Source organism: Dermacentor silvarum, chromosome 3 (assembly GCF_013339745.2).
Source record: "Dermacentor silvarum isolate Dsil-2018 chromosome 3, BIME_Dsil_1.4, whole genome shotgun sequence".
Classification (NCBI taxonomy): domain Eukaryota; kingdom Metazoa; phylum Arthropoda; class Arachnida; order Ixodida; family Ixodidae; genus Dermacentor; species Dermacentor silvarum.
In genome coordinates this window covers 7,543,288-7,558,963 of record NC_051156.1, presented here as the reverse complement: position 1 = coordinate 7,558,963, position 15,676 = coordinate 7,543,288, and the positions used below count along the sequence as shown (strand labels likewise).

The 15,676-nt window shown below is 50.2% G+C and overlaps 1 protein-coding gene across 1 annotated transcript in view; it reads left to right on the top strand.

The window, feature by feature from the left end:
- The window catches only part of LOC119443713 (probable ATP-dependent DNA helicase HFM1), a 165,996-nt gene that overhangs the window by 33,684 nt on the left and 116,636 nt on the right, over positions 1–15,676 (top strand). Inside the window, exons 9-10 of the mRNA XM_049664490.1 lie at positions 2,415–2,547; positions 9,767–10,014. Of these exons, the coding sequence (XP_049520447.1) occupies positions 2,415–2,547; positions 9,767–10,014 (381 nt within the window). The remainder of the gene's footprint in view (positions 1–2,414; positions 2,548–9,766; positions 10,015–15,676) is intronic.

The following is a 15,676-nucleotide window of genomic DNA, read 5'->3' as shown; positions in this document are numbered from 1 at the left end:
GTGGCAAGTTAGATTTTTTGAGGGCATTAGGTAAACTTTCATGTTTCGTAAAATGCGGTTGTCAAACTGCGCAACGTTTGTGTTGGTAATTTTCCAGATGGGGCTGAAATAACGTACGCAGTTGAACTTTCTTCTCTACGTCAATCATAACGTGCTTCCCATTTAAGCGAAATTGAAACAACCTGCCTTGCTTAGGACATACTGGTGGGCTAGTTGGTTAATCATGATGGAATATGGCAGCGCGCTTCGAAACAAGGACGTAACACAGAGTGGACAAACACGAACGCTCGCGTTTGTCCCCTCTGTGTTATGTCCTTGTTTCCAAGCGCGCTGCCATATTCCAACCTGCCTTGTTTAGTTAGCCGAGAAGACCGGGAAAACAAACTACACGCCTTGTATTTATATGGCGGTAAAATAGAAAGAAAATAGCATTGAGCAATTATTTTCAAAACATGTGATTAACCTACACTCTTCGAACTTCCGATACACGTCACCTAAGACCATAGAGCTTCTCACTATAACACCTAGAGGGTAAACTGGCGCCACCGTCTATGCGAGTTTCTTAAAGGGCGCCGTTCCCTCATGGGAATGACGGGATTTGTGTCTGCGAGGCTTGTGTTGGCTGGTGTTGAACGAGGCTTCGTCTAAAACGTGGATATGGCTACACAAATAACGCTTTCTTAAAATAAAATCTACATAAAAGGCTTTCATTCACCCATATTAAATCTCTCAATAAAGTTTACTCACCTAAAATGCAGAATCAAAAGAAGAAAAGCAAGAACAGACGACAAGTTGTTCCACAGCGAGCGATAATCTTGTCGCCTGCCCTCCAAATTTAGCGGCCAGCTGATACTTTTTACGTTTCATATAATTGTGCATCCAATAGCAGGCCCTCAAAATTAAACAAAACATGTTTTTGTGTAATAATAAAGCTAAAGCAGTTTTTTACGTGCTGTTTTAGCAGGAAATGAATCACTGTGCCAGACGGAACGGTGCTAGCCAGGCGCGTCTTCAAGGCGTTCTGGCTCTCCAAGGACGATGCCAATCCGAAGTCACAATATACCGGCATTCCCATGGATACCACAGCGCAGCAGCGCCAGTTTTCCCTCTAGGTAATATAGTGAGAAACTCTATGCCTAAGACATGACCCGCATTCTCTGTGGATATAAAGCTACTGCCACCGTTGGTTGATCCAAGGAAGCGGGGAAACTTTATGCGTTCCTTATAATCTAAACAGCACAGAACGAAAAAAAGATTCGTTCATCTCCCAAGTGACCCACAAGCCTCAAAATTTTGCCTGCACACCACCCTTAGCACTCCCCCTTATAATTTCCCATAAATATAAAAGCAGTGAATGATTTTAGTTATTTCAGGACACCGTGAAAACACGCACATAACGCTTTCGAGTGGCTTCTAGTGGCACTCACAGCTTTGCTGTAACGCGCCCAGGTTCAGCGCAGGGCGGCAATCTAATTAAATGACGCGATGCTTGATTGAGCACAGCGCTGCCGTGTTAGCGATGCACGAACTAAATTGTTGCCTGCTGCTGTTAACGGTCTCTGTCACGAGGGTGAAGGCGAATGCATGTGTCGAGGCAGGAGTGACGAGACGCGTAGATAAGTGGGACGCTGTCTAGATACGATCATAGTTAACGTCCATAAGTGACGAGACTGGCTCTTCACCCGAGCCTTCACGCGAGCATTCTTATCAAGCCACGATCTCGGTCGCTTCCTTCTCGCCCGACCGTGAGGCGCAAGCAGTGACGTCACTCAGGGGCCTGTACTATGGGCGGGACAGTTGCACTCTTCGGCATTTCAGTTTCGCTTTTTTTTTTGCGTGAAACTTGTATTTCTGGAAACGATTATGAGCTCCTCAGATGGCGCACTTCAAATCTTCCATTGGGATCAGTCGCATAGCTCTTTTTGGCTAAAAAAGGTATTACTCTAATTTGCATAATGACTTGTCTAATTATTATATAGAGTCATTTTCAAATGTATGACTCCATGGTGAATAAATAAAGAGGAAATCATTTAACTATCTTATCTTCCCCATTTTTAAGGTATTTCAAACGCCTTTTGTGAGAAACCCTGATATATTCCTAATTGTAAATTGTTCGATGTGTGTTTTATGACAAACCTCACTGCGACACGAACAACGGCCCTGGAGGAAACGGGGTCGCGTGTCCAGAGTATTCTAATCTTACAGTGCGGCAAAGGTTCTTGAAGCAAAAAGGAAATAATTGTTCCACTGAGAACAAAAGCCCAAGCATATTGTTTTCGGACCCCTCCTCAGAATTTGTGCTGTCGTTTGCCTAGTGAGTGACGTAAACGCGTGTTCTTGCAAGCTGTCTGGCATCGGTCTCTGGCAGACAACAGCCGTACAGTATATCTGACTGATGGCACCGTGTCTCGCAGTTCTGCTCCACTCGCAAGGGGGCCGTGCAGGCGGCCACCGTGCTGGCCTCTTCCCTGGGCCCAATTCGGAGACCGGCCTTCTCGAAGGAGCTGCTCGCCACAGCAGCCGCCATCAGGGACGCCAAACTGAGGGGTGAGGAGGACCTTAGTATATACGCTAGAAAGGGGAACTGACGCTTGGTCTACTCGGTGGCTCATAGTTTTTGCCTGGGCGCCAATTGCAGAACATGAAAGAACACTGAAATCATCATCATCATCATCATCATCATCAATCAACAACCTATTTTTATGTCCACTGCTGGACGAAGGCCTCTCCCTGCGACCTCCAATTACCCCTGTCTTGCGCTAGCTGATTCCAACTTGCGCCTGCAAATTTCCTAACTTCATCACCTCACCTAGTTTTCTGCCGTCATCGACTGCGCTTCCCTTCTCTTGGTATCCATTCTGTAACTCTAATGGTCCACCGGTTATCCATCCTACGCATTACATGGCCTGCCCAGCTCCAATTTTTTCTCTCAATGTCAATTAGAATATCAGCTATTCCCGTTTGCTTTCTGATCCACACCGCTATCTTCCCGTCTCTTAACGTTAGTCCTAAGATTTTTCGTTCCATCGCTCTTTGTGCGGTGCTTAACTTGTTCTCGAGCTTCTTCGTTAACCTCCTAGTTTCTGCCCCATATGTTAGCACCGGTAGAATGCAATGATTGTACACTTTTCTTTTCAACGACAGTGGTAAGCTCCCAGTCAGGATTTGGTAATGCCTGCCGTATGCACTCCAACCCAATTTTATTCTTCTGTAAATTTCTTTCTCGTGATCAGGGTCCCCTGTGGGTAATTGACCGAGATAAACGTACTCCTTTACAGACTCTAGAGGCTGACTGGCGGTCGTGAATTCTTGTTGCCTTGCCAGGCTATTGAACAATATCTTTGTCTTCTGCATATTCATCTTCAACCCAATTCTTACACTTTTTCAATTAAGGTCCTTAATCATTTGTTGTAATTCGTCTCCATTGTTGCTGAACAGAACAATGTCATCTGCAAACGGAAGGTTACCGAGATATTCGCTGTTTATCCTCACTCCTAAGCCTTCCCAGTCTAATGGCTTGAATACTTCTAAGCATGCAGTGAATAGAATTGGAGAAATTGTATCTCCTTTCCTGACCCCTTTCTTGATAGGTAACTTTCTACTTTTCTTGTGGAGAACCAAGGTAGCCTGTGTAATCTTTGTAAATATTTGCCAAGGTATTCACGTATGCATCCTGTACTCCTTGACTACGCAATGCCTCTATGACTGCTGGTATCTCTACTGAATTAAATGCCTTTTCATACGTTTTTTATAGTTTGAAGTATTTCACACTGGAATACTTCACAAATACGCAGCAACAGACAGTCCTCACCCAGGATGCGCAAAAATAAAAGCACCAGGCAAGGAATGAAGGAAACAGCAACGTTAATCACGTGCCTTCCGAAATGTATATCTACTTAGCAGAGAGTAGCGACTGACGAACAGCTGACACAGTTATGCAAGTTCTTAAATATACGATATGCTTGGGTGCATATCGTACATACTGCAAGAATTATTAACGGTTTAGCAATAGTGGAGACGGAAGAAAAGGGGTCAGTTATAAAACATCTTTATTAAAAATTCATGAGCCATTCCACTCTGTATAAAGGTGGTTGACCAGCGAAGTTGTTTAGCGCACGACACAGAGGTGACACAGAATTTTGAACAAAGTTACGAACTCATTTATTGTCCTGATCGGGGGTGATCGTGACGATAGGTACGCACACACATTCGCGTATCATCTCTTTTATTAAATGCATCCGTTACGTAAGACAATGAATGGCTCATACCCCCGTAAACGCGGCCTCCCCATTACGATGACAGAAGAGAAGTGAAATTCTACGCTCGAATGATGAGCGGCAACGGAGCCAGCTGTGTAAGAAGACGACGACGCCGAACGCGTGAGTAGTGGCACGAGCGCATTCGCACAGTTGCGCCCAGGGGCGCCAACGAGCCAGCCGTGGAAGAAGACGATGGCGCTCGAGCCATTACTGATGATGACAGTTTTTTGGACAACGGAGCCAGCTGTGTAAGAAGACGACGACGCCGAACGCGTGAGTAGTGGCACGAGCGCATTCGCACAGTTGCGCCCAGGGGCGCCAACGAGCCAGCCGTGGAAGAAGACGATGGCGCTCGAGCCATTACTGATGATGACAGTTTTTTGGACAACGGAGCCAGCTGTGTAAGAAGATGACGACGCCGAACGCGTGAGCAGTGGCACGAGCGCATTCGCACAGTTGCGCCCAGGGGCGCCAACGAGCCAGCCGTGGAAGAAGACGACGCCGCTCGATCCATTACTGATGATGACAGTTTTTTGGACAACGGAGCCAGCTGTGTAAGAAGACGACGACGCCGAATGCGTGAGCAGTGGCACGAGCGCATTCGCACAGTTGCGCCCAGGGGCGCCAACGAGCCAGCCGTGGAAGAAGACGACGCCGCTCGATCCATTACTGATGATGACAGTTTTTTGGACAACGGAGCCAGCTGTGTAAGAAGACGACGACGCCGAATGCGTGAGCAGTGGCACGAGCGCATTCGCGCAGTTGCGCCCAGGGGCGCCAACGAGCCAGCCGTGGAAGAAGACGACGGCGCTCGAGCCATTACTGATGATGACAGTTTTTTGGACAACGGAGCCAGCTGTGTAAGAAGACGACGACGCCGAACGCGTGAGCAGTGGCACGAGCGCATTCGCACAGTTGCGCCCAGGGGCGCCAACGAGCCAGCCGTGGAAGAAGACGACGGCGCTCGAGCCATTACTGATGATGACAGTTTTTTGGACAACGGAGCCAGCTGTGTAAGAAGACGACGACGCCGAACGCGTGAGCAGTGGCACGAGCGCATTCGCGCAGTTGCGCCCAGGGGCGCCAACGAGCCAGCCGTGGAAGAAGACGACGGCGCTCGAGCCATTACTGATGATGACAGTTTTTTGGACAACGGAGCCAGCTGTGTAAGAAGACGACGACGCCGAACGCGTCAGCAGTGGCACGAGCGCATTCGCGCAGTTGCGCCCAGGGGCGCCAACGAGCCAGCCGTGGAAGAAGAGGATGGCGCTCGAGCCACTACTGATGATGAAAGTTTTTTGGACAACGGAGCCAGCTGTGTAAGAAGACGACGACACCGAACGCGTGAGTAGTGGCACGAGCGCATTCGCGCAGTTGCGCCGAGGGGCGCCAACGAGCCAGCCGTGGAAGAAGACGACGGCGCTCGAGCCATTACTGATGATGACAGTTTTTGGACAACGGAGCCAGCTGTGTAAGAAGACGACGACACCGAACGCGTGAGTAGTGGCACGAGCGCATTCGCGCAGTTGCGCCGAGGGGCGCCAACGATCCAGCCGTGGAAGAAGACGACGGCGCTCGAGCCATTACTGATGATGACAGTTTTTTGCACAACGGAGCCAGCTAGACGACGACGCCGAACCCGTGAGTAGTGGCACGAGCGCATTCGCGCAGTTGCGCCGAGGGGCGCCAACGAGCCAGCCGTGGAAGAAGACGACGGCGCTCGAGCCATTACTGATGATGACAGTTTTTTGCACAACGGAGCCAGCTGTGCAAGAAGACGACGACGCCGAACGCGTGAGTAGTGGCACGAGCGCATTCGCGCAGTTGCGCCGAGGGGCGCCAACGAGCCAGCCGTGGAAGAAGACGACGGCGCTCGAGCCATTACTGATGATGACAGTTTTTTGCACAACGGAGCCAGCTGTATAAGAAGACGACGACGCCGAACGCGTGAGTAGTGGCACGAGCGCATTCGCGCAGTTGCGCCGAGGGGCGCCAACGAGCCAGCCGTGGAAGAAGACGACGGCGCTCGAGCCATTACTGATGATGACAGTTTTTTGGACAACGGAGCCAGCTGTGCAAGAAGACGACGACGCCGAACGCGTGAGTAGTGGCACGAGCGCATTCGCGCAGTTGCGCCCAGGGGCGCCAACGAGCCAGCCGTGGAAGAAGACGACGGCGCTCGATCCATTACTGATGATGACAGTTTTTTGGCACAACGGAGCCAGCTAGACGACGACGCCGAACCCGTGAGTAGTGGCACGAGCGCATTCGCGCAGTTGCGCCGAGGGGCGCCAACGAGCCAGCCGTGGAAGAAGACGATGGCGCTCGAGCCACTACTGATGATGACAGTTTTTTGGACAACGGAGCCAGCTGTGTAAGAAGACGACGACACCGAACGCGTGAGCAGTGGCACGAGCGCATTCGCGCAGTTGCGCCGAGGGGCGCCAACGAGCCAGCCGTGGAAGAAGACGACGGCGCTCGAGCCATTACTGATGATGACAGTTTTTTGCACAGCGGAGCCAGCCGTGGAAGAAGACGACGGCGCTCGATCCATTACTGATGATGACAGTTTTTTGCACAACGGAGCCAGCTAGACGACGACGCCGAACCCGTGAGTAGTGGCACGAGCGCATTCGCGCAGTTGCGCCGAGGGGCGCCAACGAGCCAGCCGTGGAAGAAGACGATGGCGCTCGAGCCACTACTGATGATGACAGTTTTTTGGACAACGGAGCCAGCTGTGTAAGAAGACGACGACACCGAACGCGTGAGCAGTGGCACGAGCGCATTCGCGCAGTTGCGCCGAGGGGCGCCAACGAGCCAGCCGTGGAAGAAGACGACGGCGCTCGAGCCATTACTGATGATGACAGTTTTTTGCACAACGGAGCCAGCTGTGCAAGAAGACGACGACGCCGAACGCGTGAGTAGTGGCACGAGCGCATTCGCGCAGTTGCGCCGAGGGGCGCCAACGAGCCAGCCGTGGAAGAAGACGACGGCGCTCGAGCCATTACTGATGATGACAGTTTTTTGCACAACGGAGCCAGCTGTATAAGAAGACGACGACGCCGAACGCGTGAGTAGTGGCACGAGCGCATTCGCGCAGTTGCGCCGAGGGGCGCCAACGAGCCAGCCGTGGAAGAAGACGACGGCGCTCGAGCCATTACTGATGATGACAGTTTTTTGGACAACGGAGCCAGCTGTGCAAGAAGACGACGACGCCGAACGCGTGAGTAGTGGCACGAGCGCATTCGCGCAGTTGCGCCCAGGGGCGCCAACGAGCCAGCCGTGGAAGAAGACGACGGCGCTCGATCCATTACTGATGATGACAGTTTTTTGCACAACGGAGCCAGCTAGACGACGACGCCGAACCCGTGAGTAGTGGCACGAGCGCATTCGCGCAGTTGCGCCGAGGGGCGCCAACGAGTCAGCCGTGGAAGAAGACGATGGCGCTCGAGCCACTACTGATGATGACAGTTTTTTGGACAACGGAGCCAGCTGTGTAAGAAGACGACGACACCGAACGCGTGAGCAGTGGCACGAGCGCATTCGCGCAGTTGCGCCGAGGGGCGCCAACGAGCCAGCCGTGGAAGAAGACGACGGCGCTCGAGCCATTACTGATGATGACAGTTTTTTGCACAGCGGAGCCAGCCGTGGAAGAAGACGACGGCGCTCGATCCATTACTGATGATGACAGTTTTTTGCACAACGGAGCCAGCTAGACGACGACGCCGAACCCGTGAGTAGTGGCACGAGCGCATTCGCGCAGTTGCGCCGAGGGGCGCCAACGAGCCAGCCGTGGAAGAAGACGATGGCGCTCGAGCCACTACTGATGATGACAGTTTTTTGGACAACGGAGCCAGCTGTGTAAGAAGACGACGACACCGAACGCGTGAGCAGTGGCACGAGCGCATTCGCGCAGTTGCGCCGAGGGGCGCCAACGAGCCAGCCGTGGAAGAAGACGACGGCGCTCGAGCCATTACTGATGATGACAGTTTTTTGCACAGCGGAGCCAGCTGTGGAAGAAGACGACGACGCTCGGGCCATTGCTGATGACGACAGTTTCTGCCCACAACGCCACGAAACCCGCCATCTTAGCCATATACAGCTTCGCTGTAAAACTAAATAAAACATAAGATATAAAATAAATGTACACATGGCCGCGACGCCTATGCAATAAATGATTTTATAAATTTCGTTGCTCCTTATAAAACCAAGGAGGTTCGTGCGGATGGGCCTGTTGTTAGATGTGCACTTTGCATACCTCGTCGTATGCACCGCGCAGAGAAAGTCCCTGGAGAGCCTGCTGCCCCTGGGTGGCCAACGATCGGCACTCCCACAAAATATGCTTTAAATGTGGTGAAGTTAGGTGGCCACATATGGGGCACCTCGACCACTCCCTCTCCTGTGGCGGATCAGCTGCAGGAGTGCTCTGTACCCATCGCCATTGCTAGGTCGCAGCTAGGATTATTGTTGTCCCAGTTCTTACTCTTGTAAGTGTGACGGTCTCTAGTCGTGTGAGACCTGGAGGCAGTAAATAAAGTGTTGCGAGGTGACGGTGTAAGGAAGCCTCTCCCAGCACCATATACTCTCTCCCACTGCTTCGACAGTCGTCCGCGGGCGACATTCCTCGACTGCCTACACCCCGTATTTAAGCCAAGAGCACCCACGTGACGTCATGAAGCAGCCTCGTTTATTTTCACAGTTGTCCTCGGTTTGTGTGTCACGTGAATCCCCAAAGTTTGCGACGCTGCTAGTGACTGGGGTGCTGCAGGCAATACGCGTGTGAAGTGTCTGCTGGCATAGAGAGCGGCTCACCCAACCAAAGGCTTTGGTTGAACTTGCAGCTGTTTTCGCGTGCGTGCCTCTGTGTAATTCCATAGTAGTATTTCGCAGACACCATCAGCACCATTGTCTGTTTACAGTGCCTAGACTCGATGAGGGGGCCTTTTAAGAATTTCATTGAGGCGCGCTTCAGACGCCGTGATTTGTACTGAAGTTACAGTTTTGCTTATGTGCATCATTCCAATGTGGGCATACTCAGGCAAAAACTGAGATCCTGTCATTTGAGCCTCAATGTATATGGCCATACAATGATTACAGTAAGAATACGACAGGGACACGATAGACTTAAGTGATGAACGTTACAAAGGAAGTCCACTTATTAGTACAGTGCACAATAAAAGAAACAACTTGACAGTCATGCACAAGAAATCTAGCATTGCATACGCTGCAATGCAATAATATTGAATACGCTGTATTTTTCAACCAAAATATTTTACGACAATAGTTTGTTTAGTAACAAAGCAAAATCGTGGACCTGACGTCGATCGTCCATGTTCAGTGCCACGAAACGGAACACGCCAGAATTATTTGCTTTCTTCAAGTTATTACGGAAAGACCCGGAAAGGCTCGCCAAATGCAGCTTCTCCGTTCGCCAACGTCGACTCCGAAAGTGACTAGTATTTTCGCTGTCCTCCGAGATGCTTGTCTCCTCCTCTCCCCCTCCGCAGAGCTGGTTCAGCGTTCGGGCGTGGGCTGGCACCACGCGGGCCTCGAGGCGTCCGACCGAGATGCGCTCGAGTCGCTGTTCCGCGCCGGCGCTCTGCGCGCCCTGGTCAGCACGAGCACGTTGGCCGTGGGGGTCAACCTGCCCGCGCGGCTGGTCGTGGTGCGAGGGACCACCACGTACGGGGGCCGACCCCAGCCGTACCCGGAACTGGTGCTCGAGCAGATGGTCGGAAGGGCCGGCAGGCCGCAGGTAGGTACGCGTTGCTACTGCTGCATGCGCTCAACGCGACTCAATCTCCGCTTGCAGGTTTAACGAGCGTATACTCTTTAGACGGGCCAAAAAAAGAGGTAGACGCAACACAAGCGAATTCTGAGTTAGAGTGGAGACACGCTTGAGCACGAGTGAATGGAAGCTTTTTATACCAGACAGAATGAGAAAGCGTGTACTATGAGTGACACATCTGCCATGTTGCTCAGCAAAGACCAATTTTTTTTTAGAAAGAATGCTGTGGTTTGGTTTTCCGTGACCATTCCAAGGTGGATACGATGTTTCTGGCCTCTTAATGCAGCCTGCGTGCTTTCTATGTGAATTTATACCTGTCTGTCTGCTTCAAATAAACCTCAATTGCGAGGATAGCCGCTTGTCCTGTGTCGACGTTCATTTGTCCCGTCTAAGGTTAAACCTGCAAGCATATGGACAAACTATCCCCGCAACACTCTCTGCCATGAATCTCTTGCTTCTGTGCAACATGAGCATACACGAATTGAAAGAAATTTGTGCCGCAGATACTTTGAGCTGTACTCACGCCAGAAATAATGCATCACTGCACGTGCCACAAGTTGAACTTCTCGATCTGTACGCTATTGGCGGCGGAGTGGCCACACATAGCGCCAAATATTAAAATTGGAGTCGGTTTTGCTGTTTATTCTCTTGTTGATGGTGCCGGTAAAATAAGGATCTCTCTTAGCACCCACCCGTACGTACCCGTTGTTGAATACGTGAAACTGTTATTATTTGTGCAAATAGAGTTTCATATAAGCCTCGACGTTGAAATAGAGAGATAAAATAACTTTTCTAAATGCTATCATTGCTTGCTATGGAGTCGTGCAAGGGCATGACGAATTATTTAGAAAATTGTCATTGCACGGCAGATAGGCCGAAGTACGCTTTCAAATTGCAATGAAGTGAAAAATCTCAGTGAATGCAATGAAAAATACGTTCTCTGTAAGCATCAGACTGAGGGTTCCATGTCGTTATTGGATGTGTTTCTTTGATTCCTACCCGCCGTGGTTGCTTAGTGGCTATGGTGTTGGGCTGCTGAGCGTGAGGTCGCGGGGTCGAATCCCGGCCAGGGGGGCTGCAATTCGATGGGGACAAATGCGAAAGCACCCGCGTACTTAGATTTAGGTGCACGTTAAAGAATCCCAGGTGGTATAAATTATTCCGGAGTCCCCGGGACATTGCGGCGTGCCTCATAATCAGATCGTGGTTCTGGTATGTAAAACCCACAATTTAATTAAATTTTTCTTTGATTCCTCCTAGTCGAAAAAAATCAAACCAACATTACAAATGAGGGCCGTAGTATTCTTCCCCTTTTTATTCTAGAAAAGAAATCCTATAGGCTAAACTTGGCAATGTAGCAATATCGTGATCATTTGAATCTCCAAGTTCAACTTACAAAGCTGTACAAGTGGGTTTGAAGAATGTTCCCATTTAGTGATCTCCTGCAGGGTTCTAATGTGATATTGAGTGAAATTCTGACACCATCAGCTGCCAAGTTACAGGGCAACGTTTTAAGAGCAATAAAGATAGCAGCATTCAGAATAGGCGAAAGTGGAGCTTGTGCGAGACATCGGGAAAGCCCGCGCCTTCGTATAAGCTCAGGGTGTGCCGGGACAAAAGTAATTTCCAAGGGAAGAGAAGAAGTTCAGTAGACGAAAAGAGAAAGGTCTACAGGACAAGGAAGGACGCATGCGCCATGTTTTCGAAGATTTGAGTTTTCGTTGTCGCATCGACTTTTTAGACCACAGCTTTTAGGTTCTCGTCGCTGCGGCGAGCGTCGGCGTCCCTCGTAACCGAGCGAACGAGCACAGCCAAGGAGCGCAGCGGTGGATGAAAGACGGCGATAGCGAAGAGAGCGTGAGGACGAAAGCGGAGGGGGAGCGGTATGGCGAAAGCGTGAGAAGAAAAGCGCAGTGCCGCGCAAGACTGGCTCTGCGGCGCCGATGGCTACGAGATGGCCCAGAGTAGCGCGCGTCGGCTTTCCCTCGGTGACGCCAACGATACCATATACTGGAAACAAAGCGCTGCCTGAGTGGAGGTCTGTCTGCGGCTGTGGATCGCGCCCGCGCGTCACCAACCCGGTGCTTCATGCGATCTCCCCGATTAGCGAGGCAGTCGCGCCACACTTAGCTTTGTCTGCAGCGTGCCGCACGAGACAGATTGCCCGCGCCAGCCAATATATCGCGAAATGAAAACACGTGCAGAGTGGCACTCCAATTTCGCATTAGGATGTATCATAATCGTCGGTGATTTTTTTAGGGTGGCTTTATAAAAATGCAGTGAAACTAGTTGAAGCCCAGCGTCCTCCCTGCCCTGTCGTCTTTTCTCTTTTTGTCTACAATATTTCTTTTCTTCCCACTAAGCGCTGGAAATGTCTCAAATGCCGACGCTTCAATTAGTCCACATTTCTGCATTAAAGTCTGATCCAATGTTGTATTGAGATACTGGAGTTTGCGGGACAAAGAATCGTAGTGTGCTTTGTTAAGCACTTTAAATGGCGGTTAATTAGTGAGGACACATCTTTCAAAGTAAAGGGCCTTTTGCAGGCACAAAAAAAAGAAACAAGGAAAAAGAAACGAAAGAAAACGAGGAAGAAACGGAGAAAAGAAAACGTGTGAATTTTGTTCTTGCTGTCTGCAAAATTTGAACATATCGCATGTTGCGCCTGTTAATTCGGACGGAGACATATGACATCTAGTTCTTGTGTAGTTTTTATTTAGTGACTAAATTATTTATTTTAGAATAACCCAATTGCATCATTCAATGGGTACTATTGTGTTTATTATTGTCGCGTATGCTCTTGAGGATACGCAATGGCCTGAAGCACGTAAAAAATAATAACTTAGAAAGTAAATAGGAGGCTAAATAGTAAGAACACGGGCCCAACGACGCACTGAATGTTGGTTTGCAGTCGTCGGTCTTACATCACGCGCATGTGCCAGAACAACACAAAAAAGAACGCACACGATACCAAGAGCAAATTTCACAGGACAAAAAGAAAGAAGGTCTCTTCTTGTTAAGAGAATTAAGGCACGCAAAATGTTCGTTTGAGATCAAGGCGAACCAACGCAACATCACGAGCATTTTTGTTTGTGTTCAACCATTGCAATGTTCACTTGGAACTTAATCTATGGCTGTGTGTAAACTGTGAGGCAGATGGAGCTAAAAGTAAATTGCAAGGCCAACGAACGCAGAACAAGAAAGTAGCAAATAAGTGAAATTTGTTTCGTGTGGCTGTTGGGGGGACGTGTCTTTGCATCAGTCTCCTAGAAACACGATTTCTGCCCAGAGGGACTGTATGGGCACCCTGCACTTTTCAGAGGGCGCTAAGACGTTTTCATTTTTCACCCCAGCGTCGCCGACACCGGCCGCTAGAGAGGTGATGAAAATCATACACCATTTTATACACCATTCCAAACGATAGGCGGTCGCTTTTCGTCGCTCGTCTGAGTGTTATGCCCTGCGCATGCGCACTTTCGACGTTTTCACAAATGGGACAGTCTTGCCCCGTGATAAGCGATCGAAAGTGCCATGGTGAACGTATACAGCGTGTCTCCAGTTTTGGTTCTACCACTCGTTAGGCTGTGTTCTGGCGCTGCTGACTACTCTGCAAAGCTTCAGCGCAGGGTAGGCCTACCTATAGTTGCGCACTTAGGAATAATGTTCGATGAACGTCGGATGCGTTATACGTGTTAAATGTCGATAACGTAATTCCTTTCCTCTGGAAGTCATCGTTTAATGGACCACTCGCCACGATGGCTCATTGGCAATCTTCGGCTGCCGAGCACAACGTGGGATGTTCTTCTTTCTGGGGTTTTACGTGCCAAAACCAGCTCTGATTATGAGGCACGCCGTAGTGGAGGGCTCCAGATTAATTTTGACCCCCTAGGGTTATTTAACGTGCACTACAACGCAAGCGGTTACAGAATGGATACCAAGAGAAGGGAAGCGCAGTCGATGTCGGCAGAAAACCAGATGGGATGATGAAGTTAGGAAATTTGCAGGCGCAAGTTGGAATAAGCTAGCGCAAGACAGGGGTAATTGGAGATCGCAGGGAGAGGCCTTCGTCCTGCAGTGGACATAAAATATAGGCTGATGATGATGATGACAACGCAAGCACACGGGCGTTCTTGCATTTCGCCTCCATCGAAATGCGGCCGCCGCGGCCGGGATTCGATCCCGCTATCTCGTGCTCAGCAGCGCAGCGCCTTAGCTGACTGAGCCACCCCGGCGGGTAATGTGGAATGTTCGGTTCTAGGCCACGTCAGCTACGTTCCTATGGAAACGAAAAAAAAAATGAAAACGGTCGTGTAACGTGCACGTTAAACAACACCAGGTGGTCGAAATTGATCCGCTGGAGCATTCCACTGTACTTTTCTCGTAGCCCGCGTGTTTCTTGGGCCACTAAGCTTCGTAAGTTACTTTTATCGCAATAACAATTATTCGGACATTCCAGGCGAATTTTCGCCGCCGTCGTCACCATGAGGTTTTGTAAAAATTCAAGTGCGATAAGATCCCATCGCGGAAGCCGAGAAGAACGGTAGCTTTATGCGCGCCCAATGTTGAAGGTCACGTGATAAAGTGCGCGAAAGGCCGGGGAGTGGGAGAGGAGATAAACGCGCGGTACCATGATCGTGCGCGCAGCTAGGAGAGGGGCACGCGGACAGGTCGAGCGCCGGCCTCCGCCTCTAACTCTGCCGTCCGCCGCCCGGGCTTAATCTTGGAGGTAATCTCTGGCGGGTGGAAAAGCTGGGCGAGCCGAGACGGCTGCTGGTTGCGTTTGTGCTGTCTTCGCGCACACGTACTGCTGTAGGTCGCGCAATCTCAACTTTCGGAGACGCGTTGAAGAGAAAGGCAGCAGAAGCTTTGGATCCACTATGCGCTCTTCATCACGCCAACGAGTGTTCGCGACAGCGAGTGTTCGCACTCATCGAGTGAGATCTGTTCTTGTGTGCCTCTGCGCACGCGACACCGTACTTGCTTATACGTAAGCAAATGTTTACTGTCTATACGACAGATAAAACTATGAACCTTGCCTCGTGTAGTCTTAATACATTTGCTATCGCAATCTATTTATTTATTTATTTATTTTCGTACTCTCAATCACCCGAAGGCTTACAGGAGAGGAGGGGGCACGAACAAATGTAAGTGTTAATAACGGTCTTTAAATTCTTGGAGTTAGAGATAACAGTGACGGAGGCAGGGAGGTGGTTCCAGTCTTCCGAGGTTTTTAGTATAAGTGAGTCTGAGTAAATGTTTGTGCGACAAAGGGGTACACCAACTTTTGGGGAATAATAAATGCGAGATATCACGATGGCCGATGGAGCAATTCTTCGCAAAGTATGTTATCAACGTTTCGCTTTCGGGCGAAACTGCGACTGTTCTTTACCGGGGTCACTTTATCCCAAATATTGCCATACCACGTTTGTCTCTTGGACAAGAGGGCGGTATGCGTTTGTGAGCCGGTTGTTCCAATGGCAGTGGCGGTGTACTCTTCCCGGTACGAATGGCAGAAAGGAAAAGTCCAGACTGCCGCTGCACCAAGGCTCTTCTGCAGACCGACTGTATACGCGCGTGTTGGTTGTCACTCGCAGTCTTCGTCTTGCAGGTGCACTTGTTCTCGGGCTAG